At 45.2% G+C, this 23,856-nt stretch overlaps 1 protein-coding gene across 1 annotated transcript in view; it reads left to right on the plus strand.

Annotated features, from left to right (window-relative positions):
- Positions 1–12,002: 12,002 nt before the first annotated feature.
- LOC120838524 ((3R)-3-hydroxyacyl-CoA dehydrogenase-like) overlaps positions 12,003–23,856 on the plus strand; it is a 28,049-nt gene continuing 16,195 nt past the window's right edge. The window contains exon 1 of the mRNA XM_040208503.1: positions 12,003–12,300. Within this exon, the coding sequence (XP_040064437.1) occupies positions 12,003–12,300 (298 nt within the window). The remainder of the gene's footprint in view (positions 12,301–23,856) is intronic.

Consider the following 23,856-nt stretch of genomic DNA (forward strand, 5'->3'; position numbering starts at 1 on the left):
CGACGTTCGACGGAGCAGCTTCGAACTTTTCCATGGCCAAGTGCCTTGGTGCTGACCTGACTTGTAATTCACCGACATTCAACACCTGCTTTGTGTTCCCGACAGAGGCGTCTAACATCACACACAAAGTGCTTGTTATATTAGATGTCTGTTACATGATCAAACTGATTCGAAACTGTTTGGGTTCAGTGAGTCGCCTTATCGATCTCGAAGATTCACAAGTCAGGTGGTCTTACATTGAAGCGCTTGAGTTGTTGCAGCGAGACGAAGGACTGCACCCATGAAACAGGCTGACAAGAGTTCACATCGAATGGACGGAACGAAATATGAAAGTTCGACTCGCCGTGCAGCTCCTCAGCCCATTCGTTGCGGATGCACTTGACTTTAGTGAATCCTTTTCGAAACTTCCTCAGTTTCAAGGTGCACACACCACTGCGGAGCTTATACGGCTCTTTGATCGCCTGTTCGACATTTTGAACTCGAGAAACCCTCTGGCTAAATCGTACAAAGCTCCACTGCGAAAGCAGAATGCAACCTCTTGTAAGGCATTTTTCCGAAAAGCTGACGCTTACATCAGAGGTTTCAAAGATGCAACTGAGCGGCCATTGATTGAGAGACTGAAGAAAACAGGATTTGTGGGGCTCCTGATTTGTATGCAAAGTGTCAAAGCGCTTTTTGATGAACTTGTTTCTACAGAAAGGTTGAAGTACATGCTGACACTAAAAATGTCGCAAGATCACTTCGAGACATTTTTCGGCTGTGTGAGCGGAAGGGGAAGCTTTAATAACAACCCTACCGCCTGTCAGTTCACAGCCGTTTACAAGCGCCTCTTTATACAAACAGAAGTAGCGTCCTCCAATGCGGGGAACTGCTCTCAAGATAGTGTGACAATCTTAAACTTGTCCAGTGCAGTCAGTCTGGCTGAGTCGCCAACGGCTGTTACGTCACAGAGAAGATCACCATTGCTGGAACCCCTAGACGACGATCACGACTACACCCGCCGTGCGGATTACCCGAAGAGACTTTCGGCAGCCGCAGGCGCAGTCGTGCCATACATAGCAGGGTTTGTGGCCCGGAAGGTGCATAGTTCGAAACCTTGTGAAGAATGTTGTGCGGCATTGCTGTCAAGTGAGCTGCCGGCCCTCATTTGTGCAACAAACCGTGGCGGCCTTGTGTCACCATCAAAAGACATTCTCCAAATCTGTGAAATTGCAGAGAAGGGGCTTTGAGTTCTACGAATCGAATGCAAGGACTTCAGAACATTGCACGTAAGGTGCGACAGCCTCGTGGTTGAGGCTATGACTGTAGATTTTTTTTTTTTAAAAGCACTTTTTTTTTACAGTTAGAACCATGCACACCTCCTCAATTGCGATCCACTGAACAACCACATCTACACACTGTCCGAGAAGATTGTTAACTTGTACCTAAGGATCACGATTCACCACATAGCAAAAGAAATGAACCGGAAAAACTGCAAGGACAGTGTTCGGTCGTTACTGACGGTAACAATAATATCTAGGAATCAGTGAGTGTCGCGCATATAAAATCCATCAGCGTTCAGAGACCAGAAACTGCTTGGAATATGTTGAGAGGACGGCTCTGCTAAAACCACAAGAATTAAATCCTTTGTAAGTATTGTGAATAAATTAATGGGTTAAAGAAATATGTGAGTTCATGTTTTGAACCATATTCAAAAGGAAACATCTGTTTGCTCTTCCTCTTCACCTTTAAAGGGCCACTGCAAAAAAAAAAAAGTATTTTTAAACAGCCTAATTGGAACAACTATGTCACATAACATTTTTTCCGCCAAAAACAAAATTTTGTGCAGGAATATTTGTTATGCGAGCCCGATTTTAGATTGCGCCTATTTCGTCCGTTTTATATTGCGCGCAACAAAGTTGGTATTGTACGTCACGTAGTGGCTGCTATACGACACGGAGTGACGTATAACAGTCACTCCGCGCGCGTCCAAAGAGCGGAAGTTTTAAATGTGGAGAAGTTGTGACTCCAACTAAATTACGTCCTGTGGCGTAACAATTTCTAGAAAAAATTTGCTTTTTCGCGGAAGATACGTTTTGTGACATGCTTGTCCCAATTAGGCTGTTTAAAAAACACTTTTTTCTTTGCAGTTATCCTTTAATAGTTGGTTCTGGAATATTTTGAAGGTAATAGTTTTCTTTTATTCCTATTACTGTTTGTCCCCAACGGGCACGTAGCCAGGGGGTGGCATGGAGCCCGGGATTTCTCCGAAATCTTCCATATTGCTGGAGCCACCTCTCGCCTCTCCCCCTCATACATCATTTTGTCATGGGCGGAACACCCCCCCCCCCCCCCCCCCGCCTCCCCGAGCCGCGACAAAATCCTGGCTACGTGCCTGGTCCCCAAACAACATGTCTTATTCGTGTTGTTCGTCGTAAAACGGAGGAACGCAGGCAAGCTGCTGCAGCAGCTTTTTTTCCCTGCACCCCACTCCACTTGACGAAATAAATGCTAATTTATTCAAACTTTTGGCAAAATATCAGAGAAAAAGGAATCTAACGAGTCTTAAGCGGCTTCTGAGTCCTCTAAAAAAAAACAGTATTTTTTTTATTTTTTTATTACGCAGTCTTAAAACGGTGCACTGCTTCTGCCGCTTCGAGCGCCGTTTCGTTTCACCTTTAGTAAGATGGCCGCCAGCCGGCAAAACTGGCTTCACCCGGTCGCATGGGAGAGTGGTGGAGACCGCCACTCCAGAAGTCTTAATATAGCCTCCTTGGACCAGATTGACTTTAAGTGGCTGCCAATGGCTATTGTTGAGATCATTTACAATTACATATATCGGTGTTGGTGAATGCACATGGGTTCAACTGGCTATCATAGGCTATCAGCTTCCACTTTTATATATATTTGCTAAATACGGGGGGCCACAAATAATAATAATAAGTAATGAAAACTTTGAGCTATTTCTGTTTATAAATTGGAAGGACTTCAGGTGGCTATTGTTGGCTATTCGAATACATTTCTGACTAGATTGGCTGAAGGGCTACTAATGACCATTAGTGAGTATAATACTCAATTCACACGGAATCGTAAAGGTACCTTTAACACAGGTACCTGTAGTAAAGGGAGCTGGAGATCGTAATCACACCGCGCATAAAAGTCCCTTTCGTTAAGGGAGTAGCCTCGGACCCACGTGCTCAAAATAAAATAACAGATATATAAATATATCTTGTTTAATGCATTAAAACAAATTGAATAAGTAGCACATTATGAAATGATTGTAAACATAATTGTGGTGGAATAATAAATTAACCAGGAACGCATACTCAAGCAAGCAGGTAGCAGCGGCGGCACGTGGAAAACAATGTCTGCTGGACTCCGAACGCGATGGACCACTGCGAGCTCATTTTCGAGGTTGTAGACGAGTCGCCCGGGCGGGGACAATATCGGTTCGGTTCAGTTCCGGTTCGATCGAATATAACGGTTCGGTTCGGTTTTCGCTCGACACTCTGGTTCACCGCGCATGCGCCATCGTGCGTCTCCCGGCTTCCTCGGGAACCCGCGCGCGCGCTGCGTCGTGGGTCGTTGTGTCGTCTGCTTGTGTACAGCGGCTTTGAAACAGCACTCGCGTTATTAAAATAACGCAATTACAGATGTCTAGAGCCCTACGCGGATAACAGCTTGATCATCCGCATCCGATCCGCCTCCCCAGACTTCGTATCCGCGTCCGAACCGCATCCTCGATGTTCCTAAATAACTGTACCCACATCCCATTCGCATCCGCAGACTTAGTATCCGCGTCCGAATCTCATCCGCAAACTTCGGAACCTCATCCGACCCTCAATCCGCGTATTCATTTTACATCCTTAAATCTCGCATGAATTTTGTTTTTAAGCATCCGGATGGTATTTCCGTCAGCTTACCCTTGTACGAAGAACTCTTAGTGCCAGAATGCGGTGAAAGTCATTTTATCCCACTCTCTATTCTCGTATATATCAAATAAGCAATCATCCTTCGAGATATACTTCGCATCGCATGGAAAAAAGAAAGGGCTCGTATCTCCTGCTGCTAATGAGCTGCAACAAACTACCGCAAGGGCCAAAGGTATCTAGCCCACTTTAAATTAATCGAAAAGCTCTGCTTTGACCATATTGTATTTAAACCCTGCAAGCCATCAAAAACCATCTCGTATTTATCCCTTGCATGCACAAATCACTGTGAACGTGAAACCACAACCCTCAAATGCTTTCAGGCAGTGAGTATGAAGCAAACTGAAATAAATTTAGTATGCCAATGCTGCACAAAGCGAGACGCGGTGATTTTTTAAATTTAAAAAAATGTGACTATAAAGCAATATCATTTCCCTTTTGTAACTCTAAGAATCAACCATCCTGCCCTATGTCAGACAAAAAAAAAATCATTAAACAGACGACATACAAAAAACCTAAACCTGCATAAAAAGGCAGTAAAAAATAACATATTTTGTCATTTTTTGGGGGTTTGAAAGCAATGTGTTGCTGGTGACTCCACATTTGAGTGTTTCAGAGCAATTAAGCGCTCCAGTGCAATGAATCTGCATCTGAACTGGTGATGGTGCTCGAAGTTAAAGATGAAGTAGAAGCAGAATGCAACCACAACTGCCTCAGTAGGCGATGCGGATTCGGGGTCTCCCTCCACTGCCACATAGCTGGGCAGCTCAGGATTACTTAGGCTTGAGCTGACAGCCACCGAGTAGATTGCACTGCCTGCCTGGAACCAAAACCAAACTCTGAAGAAATATTAGAGCTTTCTAATACGCATTTGGAGCATTTACTGGGCCACTAGTTCCAGCATTGAAAAGCATCAACGATACTTACCAGACGTGACCAGTTTAACTGTTTACTAACCACCATTGACTAAAAGTCTCACATGGCGGGCGATAACCGTACATTAGTCAGCACTTTACATTCACCGGTCTTGTTTAAATTTGTCACCCTGATTCACTTAGGTGACTAATAAATCTTAGTCAAAGGCGTACAACTACTGTAACAAGTCAAAGGCGTACAACTACTGTATCATTTTACTAGCTACTCAGCACCACAACCGACTCTCATGACCGCCAACCCTAACTGCAGAACTTCGGCAAATATTTTCTTTGCAAAAGGAACGAACACCACAAACACAAAGAAGATATAAAAATCAAGAGCCGTATTTTAAGTGCCTAAATGCGAACAAGAAAATCGAAATAAAATATCTGACTACGCTTACCTGCAGTAAACAGTGTTAAGAACTGTCACGAGATGCGTCCAAGGTAGCAGGCGTCGAGTACCATTGACGAAATCAGCCTACAACGTTGACGCAGGACGAAATATACTCAATAAACTTCAAATACTGCAAACTTGAGCCATCTAACTCACCTACTGAATGATCAGACATTTAGAAATGCTTGATGACACCCAAAGAAAATGCCAAGACAACAATATAATTGCTAGTCCCTCTGCCGGCAATAGCTTAATGACCTAATTCCGTAATATACTGCTATTAATGTTTTTGAATTTCACGACTAATTAGCCCAGAAACTTATATTAAGTAGTTCAAGGTAACGTCATGTTTTACCTAAATATTTATAATCTCGGTAAATTAAAAACTTTTAACACTGACTTTTACGAATATCGACGACATTGAGAATTAATCACACCGGTTGGCCGGTGCCGCGAATGAATGCCTGATCGACTCCCAGCTGCTCTGAGAAAAAACAAACAACAACAACAATCGTATGAGATTTTAAAATGTTTTATTAGATCTAAACGTAGGCGAACCCCGATTCACAGGCGTCTTGTAGCTCGGCCGCCCGGCTACAGGCTCACCGGGCAGCCGCTCTCCCCCTCCTCCACCCACACGCACATGCACCGGGAAATGCTCCTGGTTATGCCACTGGTTAGCGTATGTCAGTCTTATGAATATGCGGTAGTGCAAGCGACAGTAATTCTAGTTCTTGCTCTTTGTGAACTTCGATGGTCTAAACCATGTCTGCGTTCGCGCCACACACTAATTTCATTGCACGCTCGACGCCTTCAAATGTGCACACATGTCCGCCACCCCTTCGTTTAGGGAAGACGGGGGTCGCCTTCCCGGGGCCGTCATAACCGTAGCCAACTGTCGCCCCGGTAGAACATTTTCCTACCTACATACGGTGCACACGACTTGGATCCTCGACTGAAGCTAATGCAGCGCTCTCGTTGACTTCGTAAGAAGAGACTGAGCCAAACAAAACAATAAAGAACGTTCCTGCGCTGGGACGCCTCTTTCGAACGTTCGAGAAGAAAGATCGTTATGACCGGAGGGGAGCGTCGGCAGGAACGCGCTCGGCACCGGGCAGGCGCTCGCCCATGCATGCGCGAAAAATGACGTGCCATACGAGGAGACCAATTAGCGCATTCGTTTGGGCCTTTCCACAGCCAATCGCCGCGCCCAAACAGGTGTACCCTCTGCGAAGTAACATTTACCTCGTTGCTGCTCCCTCGCGGCGAACATTACCTTGTAGCAACGCATTCTTAATAGAGGGCGCTAGTGTCTGCTGCAGCTGAGGAGGTAACAAGCGAAGCATTTCCCGCCTGGCCGGGAGGAGGGTGGTAAAGGCGGTCTGTTGCCTTTTTTTGGTACCCTTTTTTCTAAGAGTGTAATGCAACAGCGCAGACTTAATGTTTTGCTCTAAACGGATGTTCCGCGTCATCATTCGCTGAGCTGATATCATAAACCGCAGAGACTGGCTGTTTGAGTGTTTGCGGGTAAGTAGACGAGCAGGCATTTCTTAGAGTGTATGCCGGTTCGTCTAGTAAGTACACTACACTTACACTGAATCCCTTTTGCAGTTTACTGGGTGCCCCAAGGAGCGACCAGGCTTTTTGAATCGACCGCAAAATTCGGTTTCTTTACCTATCGCACTACGACTTTGTGCAGCGTTGCCCACAGATGGTGCATTTTGTTTGTACAATTTGCAAAGAGAGAACTTGCCTGAGGAAAAAGTAAAGAAAAAAAAAAGGCTTAGCTCTTATTGAAACGCAGTGAAGCCACCGATCTTCAAACAATACGGCGCCGTTTCGCACGGAAGACAGGAGATGGCGCAAGCGGTCGCGGCGCCAGCTGCCGCCAACGAACGAGCGTAGGGCGCCGAAAGCCGTAAAAAAATAGCAGACGATATTTTCGACACAAAAGCGGCGCGCGTTCCGCAGGTGGCGAGAACTCGAGAAGAGGCAATTGCAGCGTACGCTTTATCGTCAACTGCAAAGCAGCCGGCGCAATTATCCCCCTCCCCCCCCCCCCTAAAAAAAAAAAAAAAACAAGAAAAAACAAAAAAAAAAAACAGTCAAAATATCCCGACAAACCACTTTTTGAATAGATTATGCCTGTGCTCATTGAATGTGTTTGTTGGTAAGGATGATAAAATAATCCATTGGCAACTGATATCAGAAAAGCTCGCGCCGCTTTTGAGTCGAAAGATCGTCTGCTAAAGAAGCCAGATCTCAGCGCAGTATGCTCGTTCGTTGGGGGCAGTTGGCGTCGCGACCGCCTGCGCCATCTCTTTTCTCCCGTGCGAAACGGCGCCGTACAGTTTGAAGACCGCTGGCCTCGCTGAGTTTCCATAGGAGCTAAGCCGTTTCTTCTTTACTTTTTCCTGAGGCAAGTTCGCTCTTTGCAAATTTTACAAAACAAATGTACCATCTGTGGGCAACGCTGCACAAAGTCGTAGCGCGATAGGTTAAGAAACGAAATTTTACGGTTGGTTTAAAGAGCCTGGCCGCTCCTTGGTACACCCAGTACTTTAAAGGATAGATCTGATTAAAATATATGTTTTCTTGCCTATGTCTCTTTTTTAATTTTTTGCTAATTTTATATGATAGAAGTACTCTTGAATAATACGTTACTCTCGTTAGCTTACTCCTCAGAGTGTCCTGGTTACTTTAAGAAACTAGCCTACAATTGCTTCACTAGAAACTTGACCAAAAATGGCTATGGGGGATGTTTACTCACCTTAGACGAAGGCAGCTACGCCAAATGGCGTATTGAAGTATACACATCATCTGAGAGGAATGTACCATATGTGACGTGTGAATGAACCAGGGGGCTAAAGACGAGAACAGAACACGATAATTCTCGAGCGCTCACGTCCGTGATTCAAAGAGAAAGAACGAGATAAAGCGCGACAGAAAAGTGGAGAAAGAAAGCAGACGAAATATCAGGCCTGTTCGTTTTGCAGCGAAGAGTTGAGGTTGCTCGAGTATTTATTAACCACTTCTTTTTAATGCAACGCGCAATGCCGACATTTTATTGCAAGGGCTAGAAAAGAGGTACAAACAGATCTTACAAAAGATCTTTTGCTACTTTTTGTGTATATTAAGGCGTGGGCAGCACTATGGGCCCATCGGAACCACCCACTGGGACCACTCATGTCTGCGTATAGGTTCCGCCGTTCCGAAGCAGCCGGAATGCGTAAACATGCGTGAGACCGTGCCCTCTAAATGATTGCGTTAACCCTAGGGATGAAGAGATGCTGCATGATAGGCAATTTGTTTTCATTTACAGAACAATCCACTCATAGCGATACAACATATTTCGATGTACCGCTTCTAATGATCAGTTTTAAAGTTTCTAGACTTGAAAGGATCAGTTTCCAGCCCAGATACAGCGATAATCGGTTAAAACGACTGCATTTTCTGGTTATCTTATTATCGTTATAAGTGGATTGCAGTCCACTACTGTGCCAAATAATACATTTATATTGCACTCTTCATTGCAAACGTCTTACTGTCGGTACCTTACCATCTATCATAATTCTTGAAACTCCACGAAATGTAGCCTACTTACAAAAATATATCACTGCATAATAAGCATTCGATCTTCAGCAACTTTTAGTGTAACACAGCGGTGTTGTAAATATATGTATCTATATTTGTGTAATTTTTTTTCACAATCTCAACAGCTGAGATCAACAGCAGAATTTGTAGATCTTCCTGCGAATTGACAGTTGCAACAGAATGCCTTCTCTACTTTTTTTACTCGAGCACAACTGCTCAAGCGATTGGATTGCTATGCAGATTCATTCCCTAAAATAAATAAAAATATATATATATATAATTATTTCTAGAGCATAATTGGCACATAAGAAAATGTTTCTTGCAAGTGTACCGATCGCAGCAGGCACATGATAATGTGTAGAGAAACACGTTAAATTGGCTTCACGCGTGTAGAAATACAACATTTACACTTCCTGAATTTGAAAAAGAGAGAAATAAACATTAAAATAAAACAACGTAAACTTAAATTGTGTACATAGCAGGCCATCATAGTACGGGTTGTTGCCCTTACGCGGTGCCGCTGCTGAGTCAGTATAAAGTAACGCACCTGAATTCACTTAGCAATTTCTTCCGAGGAGTCGCCGGAGTACAGGCTGTTACACCCGACGTACAAAACGCCGAAATCGGTGTTACGCGAGGCAAAAGCGCTCAACATAACCGGGCAACGTCCTTGTCGACGCATTCTGGAAACTGAACGTGCACACCTGCACACTAGGTATCAGCGGAAGTTTCTCGCGCTCCAAGAGTTTCGGCTCACTGTCACCAAAGACAAAGGCTCGTATTGATGACGTAATGCTCATACCGAGATCGTACGGAAGCGGACGGAAGCCAAACGGTCGACACTTAGCGCGCCAAGTTCAAATGGTCCAACCACATAAATTTGACAACCATTCTTTGTGAGGGTTGGTCTTACTCAGCCCCAAGATTGCAGCCGCCCAATCAAAGAGACGTGCTCGCCCTCTCTCGGTGCACGCCGTCTTACTGACGTTGCAGACGATGATAAATGGTGGTAGAATAGCAGACGATGGGTCGGAGGCTGCCACGCGTATCGTGACGGATATCGCCCCGGATGTCGCGACAGGGAGAAACTATAGGCTTGCGAACGTGTTCTACTGAGCAACCGAGCCAATCCAGTAGTAATGGGCGGGATCACTGATCTGTGGGCAGGGTTCAAAGCGCGCCATGACCTTAACCTTAATTGCGTTTAAAAACGTAGATATAGTGCGCATTTTTTTTTCGATAGAAAATGATACCTAGGCCGTTTCAGAGAGATTTTGTTTTAATTTCAATGTCCCTTTAAGCTTCTCCCTCTCGTTCTCACTAGAGTAAACATTATTTTTATCTTTATTTTGTTCATGACGTTTGGTTACTGTTCCATAAAATTATCTTTAGTTTTTGTTTTAAGATAAAAGTTGAGGCGTTATGCATCCCTGGCGACATGCCTGCGTATCGCAGTCTTATGATAGCAGGCTAGAGACTATATAAGCGGCATCAAGAAGTAGTGATGACCTTCTTTGTGTGTAGAACTCTGTGTGTGGGAGCCGCTGCTTTGTTTCTATACTCCGTTTGACGATTTGCGTAGAACTGTCGAAACTGCTGGCATAAGTCTGTCTCCTGGTTCCCACTCTCTCGTGTGGAAATGAGATTCTAGATCAAGCAACTCATTCGCGTCACTATACACTCTAAAAAATGTCTGTAAGTCTACTTTCACGCACAACACTCGGAGAGCCAATCACCGCAACTTACGGATGCTGCTCAGCGAATGACGATGCGGAAACATATGTTTAGACCAAAAAAACGCAGTTTGAGTTGTGACACTAAGCAATGCAAAACGTCACGCTTGCATTGCTTAATGTCACAACTCAGACTGCGTTTTTTGGTCTAAACATATGTTTCGGCATCGTCATTCGCTGAGCTGCCTCCGTAAGTTGCGGTCATTGGCTCTCCGAGGGGTGTGCGTGTAAGTAGACGCACATACTTTTTTTAGAGTGTATACTGACGCAAGTGGGACTACTTTCCTGCAAAGCACTTAGAATCAATCGGTGCAATCTACGAAGAGAGCTCGGCAAATGGCTAGACTGAAAACATGTTTACACCTCAGAACCAGTGCGAGCTCTGACAAATACCACTCACGTTTCTTGTACTTACATGACGTAAGTCTCACAGAGCAGACCGTTTTTTTAGGTATCCTCATAGACGTTTGATTACGTTTTTTACGTTACGTTTTGAAATATTCGCAAGTTGCCGGTACATCAGTGGTTCGTATGTTGCCTGGAAAGCTACTCTCTGAATTGGTTGACATATTTACTAACTCTACTAGTTCCCACACTTCTTAAGAGTCACAAGTGTCCCGGCGACTCGCAGTTTTAGTTGGACGTAATCAGACGTAAACGTTCCAAAGTAAGAAAATGTAAAAAAAAGACGTTATTTTTTTTAACGGGTTTTAAGTATGAAAGGTTATAAATATGTCGAGGCCATGCCCGAAAATTGACCAGAAGGTAAATAGTTTTGTTTTGTTTTATTCAGTCACCGTCATTAAAAAAACTAGAGTGACAACTGTGCACGTGAGGAATCAGACGTATATTATGCAAACTTGGTAGAAAACAATAACAAAGTATGTACTCTCCAAACAAAATCTGGTCATAAAAGTACTCTTAGGGGTTCTTCGGCCTGTCCATATTTTGCACCCTAAAAATTTCTCTTAAGAACCTATAAAATTATTCTTCGTAAAAACCTAGAAGGGGTTCTTTCAAGATCCCTTTTGATGCGAAGTAGTGTGTGATCGTCCAGCTGAATTTCTATTGCGACAGGGGGCGATAGTGCTTGATTCGAAACGGTTCTTGGCGAGCCGAAAATGCCCTTTTGGACGTCCAAGCACCTTTCAAGAACGATTTCTTTTATTGTTCTTAGAGAATAGACCCATGTACGCAACAGCCGAAGTAAAGCTGCGATTTCATACTGATTCACCGCGATGCTAAAAGAACGTACGCAGCTGCTCCAAGCTGCGAAGAAAACATGTTTCGATAATGTTAACCATCTGTGCGACCTTTTGTAGAGCGTTTGGGGACGCATGATGATCCTTCGACGTATATAAACGCTATATATTCCTTGCACGTTACGCACTTGTCGGATGCTGATTTTGCTGTCATCTTTATTTAATTATCTCTTGTTAACACTTAGCAAATTATAATGATTCAGTATTATCGACTCAACCACGCATTTGTTTGGTATATTGTGTTTTTTATTACGTTTATGATGCATAGCTCGGCAGAAGACGATGTCAATAACGGCAACGAAGTTGCAAAAGAAGTGGAGAATGTCAAAAAGATTTCGGAACCGCTATTAGCCGGGAAACTGGCTATTGTCACTGGTGGTGCGAGTGGGATCGGCCGAAGTGTCTGCCAGGTGCTGGACCGTGAGGGTGCAACGGTGGTCGTAGCCGACATAAATGACACAGGATCGGCCGAAACCATCAAACTCCTGTCAAGTAAGTTGTAGTATATCATTCTCAAACATTTATATTATTGTTTCGCTTTCAGAGGTGGGACGCTGTAAGATAAAATAATATGAGAGACAACTTATTTAGTTACACATACTATTTTGCAAGCCTGGATACGTCGCATATCGAATTTAAGTCTTCCACGATCGAGTAAAATACCGTTTTAATTCATATTGTATTGTTGAGGCTTTAACGTCTGTGAGCTCTCAAATCTGTGATATTTCAATTTGGATCGCTAAATGAATCGCGAGAAAAAACCCATGCCACTCGATGAGTAGGTATGCACGGGTAGTGATTCTAATCGAGTATTGCTGTTTCAGTGACAGACTTCACAAGTCAAAAGTAAGTTATGAGGTGCCAGCTGTCTTTGCATTGTTGAATGCTAGATATGACACAGGACTATTTAGTTTTGAACAAGTATTCGTGTACCTTTAAAATAATCAAAGCCGAAATTAAATCGTTCTTTTTCATTATTCCACAACCCATTCGTAGATTCAACAAAAATAACATTTCTACCATATTTCCTCTCTGAATAGAGGCCCATTTACTAAAAGGCGTCTCCTTACGTGTTCTGCTTACGTAGGGTGCAAAGGTACTTAGTGTTTGTACTGTCTGCGACGCTTCATTCGAAGCACACATTTCTTGGTGACTCTCGACGTAAGCATACGTTAGAAAAGAGTGATTTGTGAACCAATTTTAAATCAGTGCGCAACCAACGCTCAGGCCATTGGGGTCGGTCATGTAGGCTCAAAGGCGCAGCGTCACGGTGGTCGTCTTGTTTCAATGCGTATATTATCAGCGGAACAACCAAACAAGGGGGCGTATGTGTGAGCTGTGAACTTGTGCGGTTCACTTTATGCGTCTGTGTATGTGTGTCTTCCAACTTTTGAAAGCGTTACGACTTATGCTGAAACAAAGTATAGGCCTCCTGCCAGTGGCGTAGCCAGAAATATTTTTCAGGGGGTGTTTTACTTCCCCGGTGAGACCGGAGGAGAAGAGAGGGTTCACATATATACTCTTAACGAACATAAGAGCATACTTTTGGTTATTCCTCTGCTCTTATCAAGAAAAAGACTCACTTCTTATTTCCACTCTCACCACTACCTACATAAGAAAGCGCAGGAGACTCAGTACATTCAGGTACTAAGAGAAAAAAAATGTAATACATGAAAGCACAACAATTCCTGTAGACAATGTTTTGAACATAACATAGAAAATGAAATGCCATATGTACAGGGTCCAAAGCAAGGAATGTAAGCAACAATTTTAAGATTAAAAGAATTCGCATCTCGTCATTTTTACGTTGTTCATCGTATCCCGGAGGATAGAGAAAAAACTCCTTCATTCAGAAATTTCGCGATTCCGCTGCATAATCGCAAAGAAAAAATCGAGCTTTTTCCCCCACCTGCAGCGGCAAGTGGCAGCCGAAGGAACTGCGGCGAAAAGATTGCTTGACCTCGGTCGGGGATCTAAGCTGCAGCATCACGCCCGCTAATGTCAGCAGAGAGAGGGACAGGAACTGTCGTCCTAGAAAGCACACGAGAAGCTATATGGTACCCCAAATTACGTCACTAGGAGGGGGACCAGGTGTGACCCCGAAGACTGTGACTGAGTTGGGGGGTGCGAAAATGCCAATATTTATATTTTTTCTTCACAACAACTAGGACACGCAGGCGAAATCTGTTTTCTGTTCTTTACTTTAGAAGAGTCAGAGGGCAACTTCCACAAATGTCTGACCGAAGTCCGGGAATCAGTATTCTGTTCGCACGAAGTCGCGTAAAACAATTCCTTTCCATTGCCGCATCTAGCGTCCGTGTTTTTCACAAAGCTGCACATAAGTAATGAGACGGAGTATAGCCCATACTGTGGATATGAACGGAGTGTATCTTTTTAAAATTCCAGAACTTCAAATCAAGGGAACTTGTGTTAGGACGTTTCTAGTAGTACCATTAGTTTTCTCGGCTTGGCGGCCAGTGGGAACAAGCTTGCTGGTGCAATTAGGCGGCTAATCATTTGATAGTTTATTAATCTTTTAATTAATAAAAATACACACATAGCTCAAATTGAAAAATTGCTGGCATCGTCAATAACCACGAAATCAGTCAACTTCAAAAAATTAAAAGCAAACGCTTTTTTTTTTTTTGGGGGGGGGGGGGGGGGGGAGAAGGGGGTTCAAAATGGGCCTTGATGTGCCCGCCCCAATTTATCACAAGCGGTAATTTTTGCACTTTTCTGAGATGCTCCAAATATTTTTCAAATCGACTGATTTAATGGTTTCCGATCATTACAAGATAAATTGTAATAATGAAACTTGAATAAAGATAGTTTTCCTAATTAGCCGCCTAAATGCCCCTTTCTAGTGTCCACCAAGCCAAGCAAACTAGTTGTAAAGCTAAGTGTCATAACGCAAGTTCCATGTTGCTAAAACTTATTGATCGCCTAAAGTAACTTGTTTTTAAGCCGTTATTAGACTGAGAGATGAAGGTCGAACCTACCTGATATGTCAGTTGTCTCGTCCACCAGCTATGTGAAGCACTTCGCATTGTTCATTTGGATCAGAATTGTTTCCTGAATGATCCTCCCACTCGCGGCGATGACCTCATTTTGAATTAGAGGGCTGAGGTAAGTCGCATTCCCAGGTCCAGATTCGATGTGCTCCCCGAGGACCTCGTCACCGCTGTGCACTTTCATACGTAGGAGCGCTCGAAAGTTCCCATCGTTTTCAACTGGTTAGTCCAGTTCCAGGCGGCCCGCGTCGCGGTGTCCTCTCATAGGAATCCCTTGCCTGCCACAGACAAGAACAACGACCGATTATCGAGAGAAGGTTCTTGCGATTTTTTTCTCGTTCACGGCGATTCGCCGAGTACAGCTGATCGTGAACCGATTCTCTTTCAATTGCTTGCAGGAAGTTGCTTGCAAACAGAACGGCGGCTTTGTGGTACTCCGCTTCGCTGTAGGACTTGAAGGTCTCCAGCGCGCATTGCCATCGTGTGAACGGCGTACGCACCAGAGCACCGAGCCGTTGGTTACAGCCCTTTCCCACTTTCTCTTGTCTGAAGAGCACGCAGACACCACAGAAAACCCCTTTCTGGCATTCTGAGTACTGGAGCCAGGAATATGACTTTAGCCAGTGCGGCTGGAAGTTCAGTCTCCGCTTGCCTCCAACAGGAAAGGCGTAGTTAGCGCCGGGTGTCCAAGGATTCAATAGCAGCTTTCGCCTTGTCTCATCATTCTTGAGTTCTGAATTCCTTGGGCTAGATGTGATATAAAGTCCGATATCGTTTTTGGGAACATTTCTCTCGCTCAGGCAGGGGGATGGGGGTGCCTGACCTGAATGTGTAGACTGTGCTGGAGACTTTGATGGTGCGCTTGACGACGTGGGTGATATTTCTTTTTAAAAAAGTCGTCTATGGTCAGCTTGACTCGTTTAGGCGTGCTCATTTTCAGAACAGGCACATGGCATCGAGGCACACGGAACACGCTCTTAAAATCAGTAACAAAAATTACTCGAAAGTTGATTCATCCACTCAGCTGCGCAGGTTCGTGGTTTTCCTAGGACCAACGCCTCCTCTACTTTATAAGGCTGCCAGGGGACTCGCTCTCCCGTTGCGGCCGCTCTGCCATCGTGTTGTATCCAAACGCCACGCGGTTGCGCTCACCTGCGACACTGACCCACGCAACCCTTCTGGGCGCTGTAAAGGACGTCCTTCGCGGCCGCACCTGGAGGTGGAAGCGGATTCTCGCGTAGAGCGACCCCGGCGTTCCAAGGGCACGACTTCCGCTGACAACCTTGAGCCACGATTATCTTCCCCCGGTAGATCAGGTGAATGTCTTTCACCCGTTGCGTCGACAAAAGAGGGAAACGAGCTGTCATCGATACCTTTTTCAGGCGTACGGCGCAAAATATAGACTGTCAACAATAATTTCCCACTTATGGGCTTCCGAGGTCCTTCTCGTCCGGAATGAAAAGGGGGATGGTATCCTCTGATCGTTCGTGCCCTCTTGGAGTCCACAGAAGTAATTATCCTCTGTGTGCGTTTATGCGTGCTTGTAGGCGGTTGCTGAACGTTTCGGAATGACCTTCTGGGGGTCACCTCGACGTGCAATTCAGAAGAATAGCCACAGCTTCCGAGTTTCCCCTACAACCCACACGAATCGGCGGAGCAATTATCCTCTGTGTGTGTTTGTGCGTGCTCATGGCCTTTCAACACTGCGATTCAGGTAGAGACCTGGGGTGTGAGCCGGTCGTTTGAGTCCTGCGTCGTGGATGGTGTTATTTTTGCCATTTGAGCCGATATGACGAGGACGCGACGGAGCGACCTGGCGCCCGAAAGAGAGAAGACCGCAGAGGGGGGGGGGGGGGGGGGGGGGAAGGGGGGGGGGGGTGTTGGTCGGAATTTCGGGGGGGTGTTCTGACACCCCAACACCCCCCTGGCTACGCCACTGCCTCCTCCGCTGCCCAGGGGGGCGCTCCGAAAAAAGACTTGCTACGACTTGTTTTGGGTAGTACGAACTTGAGCGCCTCAAGCTGTCGAACATGTAGAAGCTTGACTGCTCTGGTGCGGAACGCGAGATCATTAGGAAAATACAAAGAAACAACAAAAATTCGAACGCAGTCGAAGTAGAAGTCAAAGCTAAGGCGCTGAAAGTGTGCGACCAGAAAAAGGCTCTTTCACGCGTTCCAAGGTAAAAATGAAAATAAAAATAAAAGTGTCGAGACGCCAGATGTTCTGACGCCACCACCCAGAAATAAGAGTACACTAGCGGTGGTGGACTGAATATGAGACATTTGATCGTCCTGCGGCGTTCAATCTAGCTGATTTTGAACGTCCAAAGTTTTTTTGTTTTTTTTTTCATTGTTCAGCACTTTATAGAAAGGAAAAAAAAAGCTAAAACCAACCTGCCAAAGTAGTGCGAAACCCAATCAAGTGAGCTTGTACTACCCAAAAATGAGGGCGCCACAGTTGCTTCAAAGCTTCAGCACAGAAGGCCAATGCGGAAAAAAAGTCGTCTGCTTCTAGCACAGGAGTTGCGGTGACGTCAGAACGACGTCGAGCTTTGATTGGCTTTGATTAAAAAAATAGTTGGAGGACCTCGTTGCTAGACGCCTTGAGGCCTACCCACTATTTTTTTTTTCAATCAGCCAATAATAGCTTGGCGTTCTGGCATCGTCGCAACTCCTGCGAAGAAGCAGACGTATTTGCGCTTTACATAGACCTTTCCAGGGCTTATCACGCACGCCAAAAGTGCTGAGCCACCGAGCTGCCGACTCATGCGCAGCGTCTCACATACAGCACAACAGAGCAACAGCGCATGCTCAGAAGGGGATCCACAGCGCATGAGACAAAGATGACAGCGCGAAGAAGGCAATTTTCGGAAAGGTTTATTGACGACCAGGGGCCTTAATCACTTGGCGAAAAAGTGGGCGAGAAATCCGGTGGCTATGAGTGGCCGGCGCGAAGGTCAAGCGCGGAATCGGCCAATCACTGCCGCAGGATTTCTCTCGACGTTTTCGCAAAGTCCCAGATTAGGGGCCCATAAGCTGGCCAATTGGCGAGAATGACCGCGAGATTTCTGTCCGCCCCGATTGGCTGGCGCCGCGCTTGACCTCGGCGCTGGCCAATCATGGCCGTCAGACATCTCACTTGCGTTTTCGCAGAATGTCCGGCTTAGAGGCCAAGATCTCGTGATTATGTACGGCGTGCAAGTTTTGTGTTCTCCCTGCGCATCTCGGAGGTTTGTTAATCGCCAAATGCGCGCCCGTGCTTTTGCTTACCAACGAATGCAGCCATTGACTGCGCGCAGTTCGCTGCTTTGTCATCGCGCGGTTGCTACACTTTCTTCGAGCTAGCCTTTCTGGAACAGTTGCTCGCCAGCAGAGATGGCGAATTTACTTTCTAAAAGTAATTAAATTACATTACTAACTACTTGTCTGAACACTTCAAAAATGTAATAAATTACATTACAAATCACCGCAGACTAAAGGTAATGACATTACATTACACTTACTTTCCAAAAGTAATGAAATTCCTTTGATATTAATTTTGAATACCTTGAGGTAGTAATTCATGCTCATTTTATTTACAGTATACACCAACACAGTGTTTAAAAAACAAGCCCTTGTTTGCCCACACAGCGCGTATGCAGGAACCAGATCCGGTAGAAGCGAGGCGCTGGGCATCCGCAGTGCCGACAGCAGTGCCACCCCAGCGATGTGACGTCAAAGAGCTGAGTTGGTCTATAAGTACCAAAATGCAGATCTTCCCAACGTTATTAACCAACTTAGTTCTGGAACTCCGCTCCGGAGGGGGGGTCCCTTTGCGTGGCGCCTGTTAGAGGGCGCGCGCTCCGCATTAATACTCGCCATCATCATCATTGACGGCACGCTTGTGGCCGTTGCCATAGAGATCGTACATGGCCGTTGCATGTGGCCTACTGAGCATATGGATGTTAGTGGCGCTTTTTCTGACAAGAGCAGACGACTTTCAAATTGTTTCTGCTGCAGCTGGTAGTCATCGGCACCTCTACTATTACAGTATGTAGAAACTTGCCCTGATTGTAGCCACCGGATTGTGGCGCCGACGAATTTGGGTTGTTCGAAACGCTTCGCGCTGTCAGCAAGCTAAGGCAGCAGCATTTTACAATAATGCAAAGCGTATGCCAAAACGGTCGTAGCGCTTTTCATGCTCAAGTTGTAATTTTTACTGGCGAAAAAGCAAACATTACCCAAAAACCACGCTGAACCTTGAGAAGAGTCGGGACTCGCAAGCAGCCGCGGAGCAGTAGCAGACGAAAACGCGTGGATTAATGCGCCAGCAGCGCCACCTAGTTGCAAAAAATCGGACACGGTTTTGGACTCCCTCCAGTGTACAGCGTCTATGGGAAGTGACATAACTGAGTTGATCTAGTAACGGTGGATCTTCCTGCCTACCCTGCAACAACCTTATGTGCCTCAAAGTGAATCATACTAAACAGTGGCTTTGCTGGTGCCAGCGTCATTAGATTACCTCATTTGTGAAACTCCCGTGGAGAGGGGTACCCCTCCTCGCTCACTCCAATCCGCCAAGCGTCGATCGAAGCGCCATCTATATTTTCGTCTCATAACTATGCGTTCCCAAGAGCCCAGCTGAAGCGCCAAATGGCGATCACAACGCCGCCATTTATCCTGCAGCGGTCACTCAAGGAACTGCACGTAACATCTATTTTGGGTTCAATCGGTCATTTCGGAGCCGAAATAGATACAATGGAAAGGGTCACAGGGGTGCCACCCCAGTGTCCCCAGCGGACGCGCCACGGAATGCCCCGAAGTTAAGATGAGCCTAGGTTGGGACGCGCTACCTGAAATCGCCACTGAGGCATGGTTGTATGAAAACAATAATAATTGTACTGCAAAACCTTGCAAACTAAAGAGTTTAGAAAACATCACGCGTCCCCCATTTTGTACTAAACTCCAAAAAGCAAAACCTTGCAAAAAGAGTTTTTTTCCGTTGGTTTTTACGTTTATAGTAACGTTGAAACGTACGTATCCTGATTCAGTTATCAAAGCAGCCGTCTGGCGGCGCGTCGAGCGACGCTTGGCGAGTCGTGGTGAGTGAGGGGGGCTACTGTTCCTGTATGCGGCGCCTATGAGCAGTTCCGTAACTGAGCTAATCTAATAACGTTGGCTGGTGCACGCGACATAAGTGTTAAACATGATGAATAGCATCTTCTTTAGGTGTGACTCAGAAAGGAAGTGGACTCACCGGTTTCGCTGTTCATTCAACAGAGAAGGTTCTTACTAAAAGGGTGATATGGTTCCGTCTTCCTGATTTAACAGTTGTAGTCCGTGTCAGTTTGTTAAGTCGGGCAATGGCAACTCGTTCTTACAAGGAGTCGTAACGTGAAACGTTTCCCTCCTGCCCCAGATGCCAATCTAAGTCTATTCTCCCAAATGCACTTACTATGCTCGGCAACCACTTTTCTTGGCAACGCAGTGGAGAGGAGGAGAGCCCTCGCACAGCCTTATTCAGCATTCAAAATTGGAGAGGCAACACGTGCCTACACCCCCCCCCCCCCCCCCCTGCATTGCCAAGAATTGTTGTCGCCAAGTATAGTTCACCTATTCTCGGTCATTCCTTTCAAGGAGCATTTTTCCCAAACACCCGAAGAGCACAAGGTTTTGCGGATTGCCCCACATAGAGCCTGAATAATCGCTCAGCAGAAGCGTTACCAGTTGAGAAATGGCGAAAGCTTCCTAAATTGTGTACTTTCCCAACAAACGGGGGCGGTATCTCATTGTAGGCTTATTCCCGAATGAGCTTCGCTAGGGAGGGCAGCGAGGCATAGCGCGATCTGCACCTACTTTGTTCGAGGACGCACGAAACGTTCTGGGGCTTTGACAAGACATTTAGAATTAACTATTTATTCCGGTCTTTGGTTATGCACAGTTGCCGATGCTTAATGTTTTACCTTGCTTGACAAAGGAGAAAGAAGGCTGGGGATCTGTTTGTTCTATCTTCTTAGGTTTTAAAAGGTGTTGACCTCACTGGTGACGTGTCCTTCGCCTTGAAGCCTATAAGCCGTTCACCCCTAAGCTGAAAGGGCGGTGGAAGCTACGTGCTCGTTGGAACAGTCACACGTCAATCTTTTGCCACGTAAACACGTTCTCGTCCATGCCCACGCGCAGAGAAAAGTACGGGTCACGCGCTGAAGGGTGGTGTTTGATTGGTTCTGGTTAGCTTACAGCCCCCAAACCACTGTCAGCTTAAGGATAAGCGAAGCACAGCATCGTCGTGATGACGCGACGCCGTGAATCTGTCGTGCCTGGAGTTCGTAAGCCTTTGCCTTCCAGCGATGTCTACGCGGAAGCTTTTTCCTTCTCTATTCCAGCCCTCCTTTGTGCACCTGTTTAGCTCTTCGTGCGAGGCTTTGCGCTCAGGTGGCCGTCGATTATTTCCTCTGATGCTCTTTCACATTTCACCACGGAAAATAATTTTTCTCTTTTTTAAAGCTTGAAAACGAATTTTATAATTTAGGACAAGTAATTTTAAAAGTACTGAGTGATTTTCTCGAAATTACAGCCTGAAAGTAATTCATTACATTATTAAATTACTAGCCTAGAGAAGTAATTGATTACATTACCCATTACTTCAAAAAGTAATTTAATGACTGTAATTCGATTACAGTAATCTCATTACTGACCTCTCTGCTCGCCAGATACGAGCCACATATTGCCGCGCGCAGGGCCGAGCAAGCAACGCTCAGACAAGGACTTCTAGAAGATTCGCGTTTATTCTTACTCTGGGAGTAGCTTTTATAATTGTTTCCTGGTTTCTTGTCTTCAAAAGTGCCTGTTCATTCACACGCCGAACGCGCGACGCTCGAACCTTCTGGGCCGAATTTTCGAGATGGTGACGCACACTAGATAAGGAGCTGCGCGGGACCTTCTCGAGTCAGTCTCGTTCCTGCTTCCTGTCACGCCGCCAAATCGCCACCCTTTTTTTTGCTGCCTCAACGCTTGTTTAATATTTTGTTTGGCATAAGTACGCCGATTAAATATTACTTTTCATTTCCATATTTATCATCTTCTTGTCTTCCTCCTTGACAATGTCAGCCGTGTTTGCTTTCGTGTTTTTTTTAATGTCACGGGCCTTTTCTACAATCTACACCGAAAGCTTTAGCCTCCAGAGTGTTGAAGGATGAATGGGGACCATCAAGCTGCCCAGATAGCGCTGGGTTACGGCATTTTTACGCGACAACGTCTCACCCGAAGGTGTGCATGTACGGAAAATTATCAACGGAAACAGACATCATCACGGGGCGGTTCCACGTGACACACTTCCGGGTCGAAATTTTGAATCTGCTCGAGCGCTTGTCAACTTTATATATATATACTTTTTTTTTACAATGCGGGATTTTGATTTTTTTTTTTTGCAAAGAAAGTTACAAAAGAACAAGTAAAAAACATAACAGGCGCTGTCTTGCTGCATTTTTTGAATATTCAGACGTCGCCAGCGACAGATGAACCATCGGGATCAACAAACGGGACCGCCGATGTCCTCGTCTGTACCCCGCCGTTCCAAAGCGCCCCAACGAATCGGACCTTTCCCTCTAAATGAACTCTATGGGAGGTGGTTTTCCGTCGCAGAGTTGTGAACTGTGTAGCCGATCCCGGGGGTTGTGGATTAATCTTCGGTCGGAGCTCGGAAAGGCGACAGATTTAATCATCGTTGAAACACTACGATATATATCACATTCCTTCCACAATTGTCCCATAATAAATCGCGTGCGCCAGTCAATGAGTTTCGTCTCGAAGGTGGAATGAAACTCTAATTCCAAAATGGGCTTGTTTCGACTGTTTGTATGATTTCTCAGTGTATACGCTTGTAGTTGTCTTGGCAGTTTCGTTCGCTTTCTTTGGCATACCGTACAGTTGTATCAGTTTACCTCATGTTTTAATATTTGTTTCTTAAAATTAATTTTGTGATTAACAAATAAATTTGTTTCATTATATACTTGTGTTTCATTATATCCTTGTGTTTCATTACACTAATTTCATTACATCAAAATAAATTTCTCACGTTTGAATTTGTTGCAAACGTTTCATTTCACTAGACTCGGCCCTTAGACGTTGCCACAACAGAACTTTGCGGCCGTGTCGTATACACAGGCTATCTGTTTCTGTGTGTTTATAGGCGGGTGTTTCCGTCACCTAATCTAATCAAGTTGAAGAATGCGTCGTAACATAGCCTTTGTATTCTTTCGTTTTGTGTTTATTTTGCACATTTACAGTCATCTGCCGTTTAAATGGACCGCGTAAATATGGAAATTGTTTTCTGGGACAAACTGAAAAAAAAAAAAAAATGCGTACATTCTTGTCGAGTTATTAGGAACAACTCACACCATAGATGATTGTTTTCCAGGAACGTAGGTGTCCATATTAACGGGACATCACCGTACTTCGCTTCACCTTAAAAGTATGCGGAAACGAAATTCTGAAGATAACGTCTTTGCTTCAACGTGACGTCGGTAGCTCTAGGACATCAGAAATATAAATATTTTGTAGAAAACGCAAAGAAATATTTTAAACCTAGTTACACGATAACCAAAATCCACCTAGTAGTTGGTTGTGAAGCTTCAATGGTATGTCGTGACGGCATCGGCCTCCAACGGCAGCGCCACAAGTAGGAAAAGTACGCCCTGCCAGTACAGATAACCTAAGTTAGAACGTAATACCGAAGGTTTGATGTAGAAAGTAAAAGCGCAGTTTGCCACCTTGGATTCACTCTGCCAGTCAATCGCTTCCACTCATTCTTTGACGACACTGACGTCAGGGGCTGATGAACTATCTTTCTGAACATGGCTCGTGCTGCTTTCAACGATGTTCTCCAAGTGGGACGTCGACTTCTCGATTTTTTGTTGTTGTTTGCGGGTTTTATGGCCCAACAGCAACGGAGGCCATACTGCGCCAGACTAAATTAACTGATGAAACTCCTATGGTTACCTCATTATAAAAAGGCGATCCTGGAAACAACTGGGACTAGATCTGGTGTATAAGGCCAGTAC

Source organism: Ixodes scapularis, unplaced genomic scaffold, assembly GCF_016920785.2.
Source record: "Ixodes scapularis isolate PalLabHiFi unplaced genomic scaffold, ASM1692078v2 PGA_scaffold5__190_contigs__length_132052651, whole genome shotgun sequence".
In the NCBI taxonomy this organism is placed as follows: Eukaryota; Metazoa; Arthropoda; class Arachnida; order Ixodida; family Ixodidae; genus Ixodes; species Ixodes scapularis.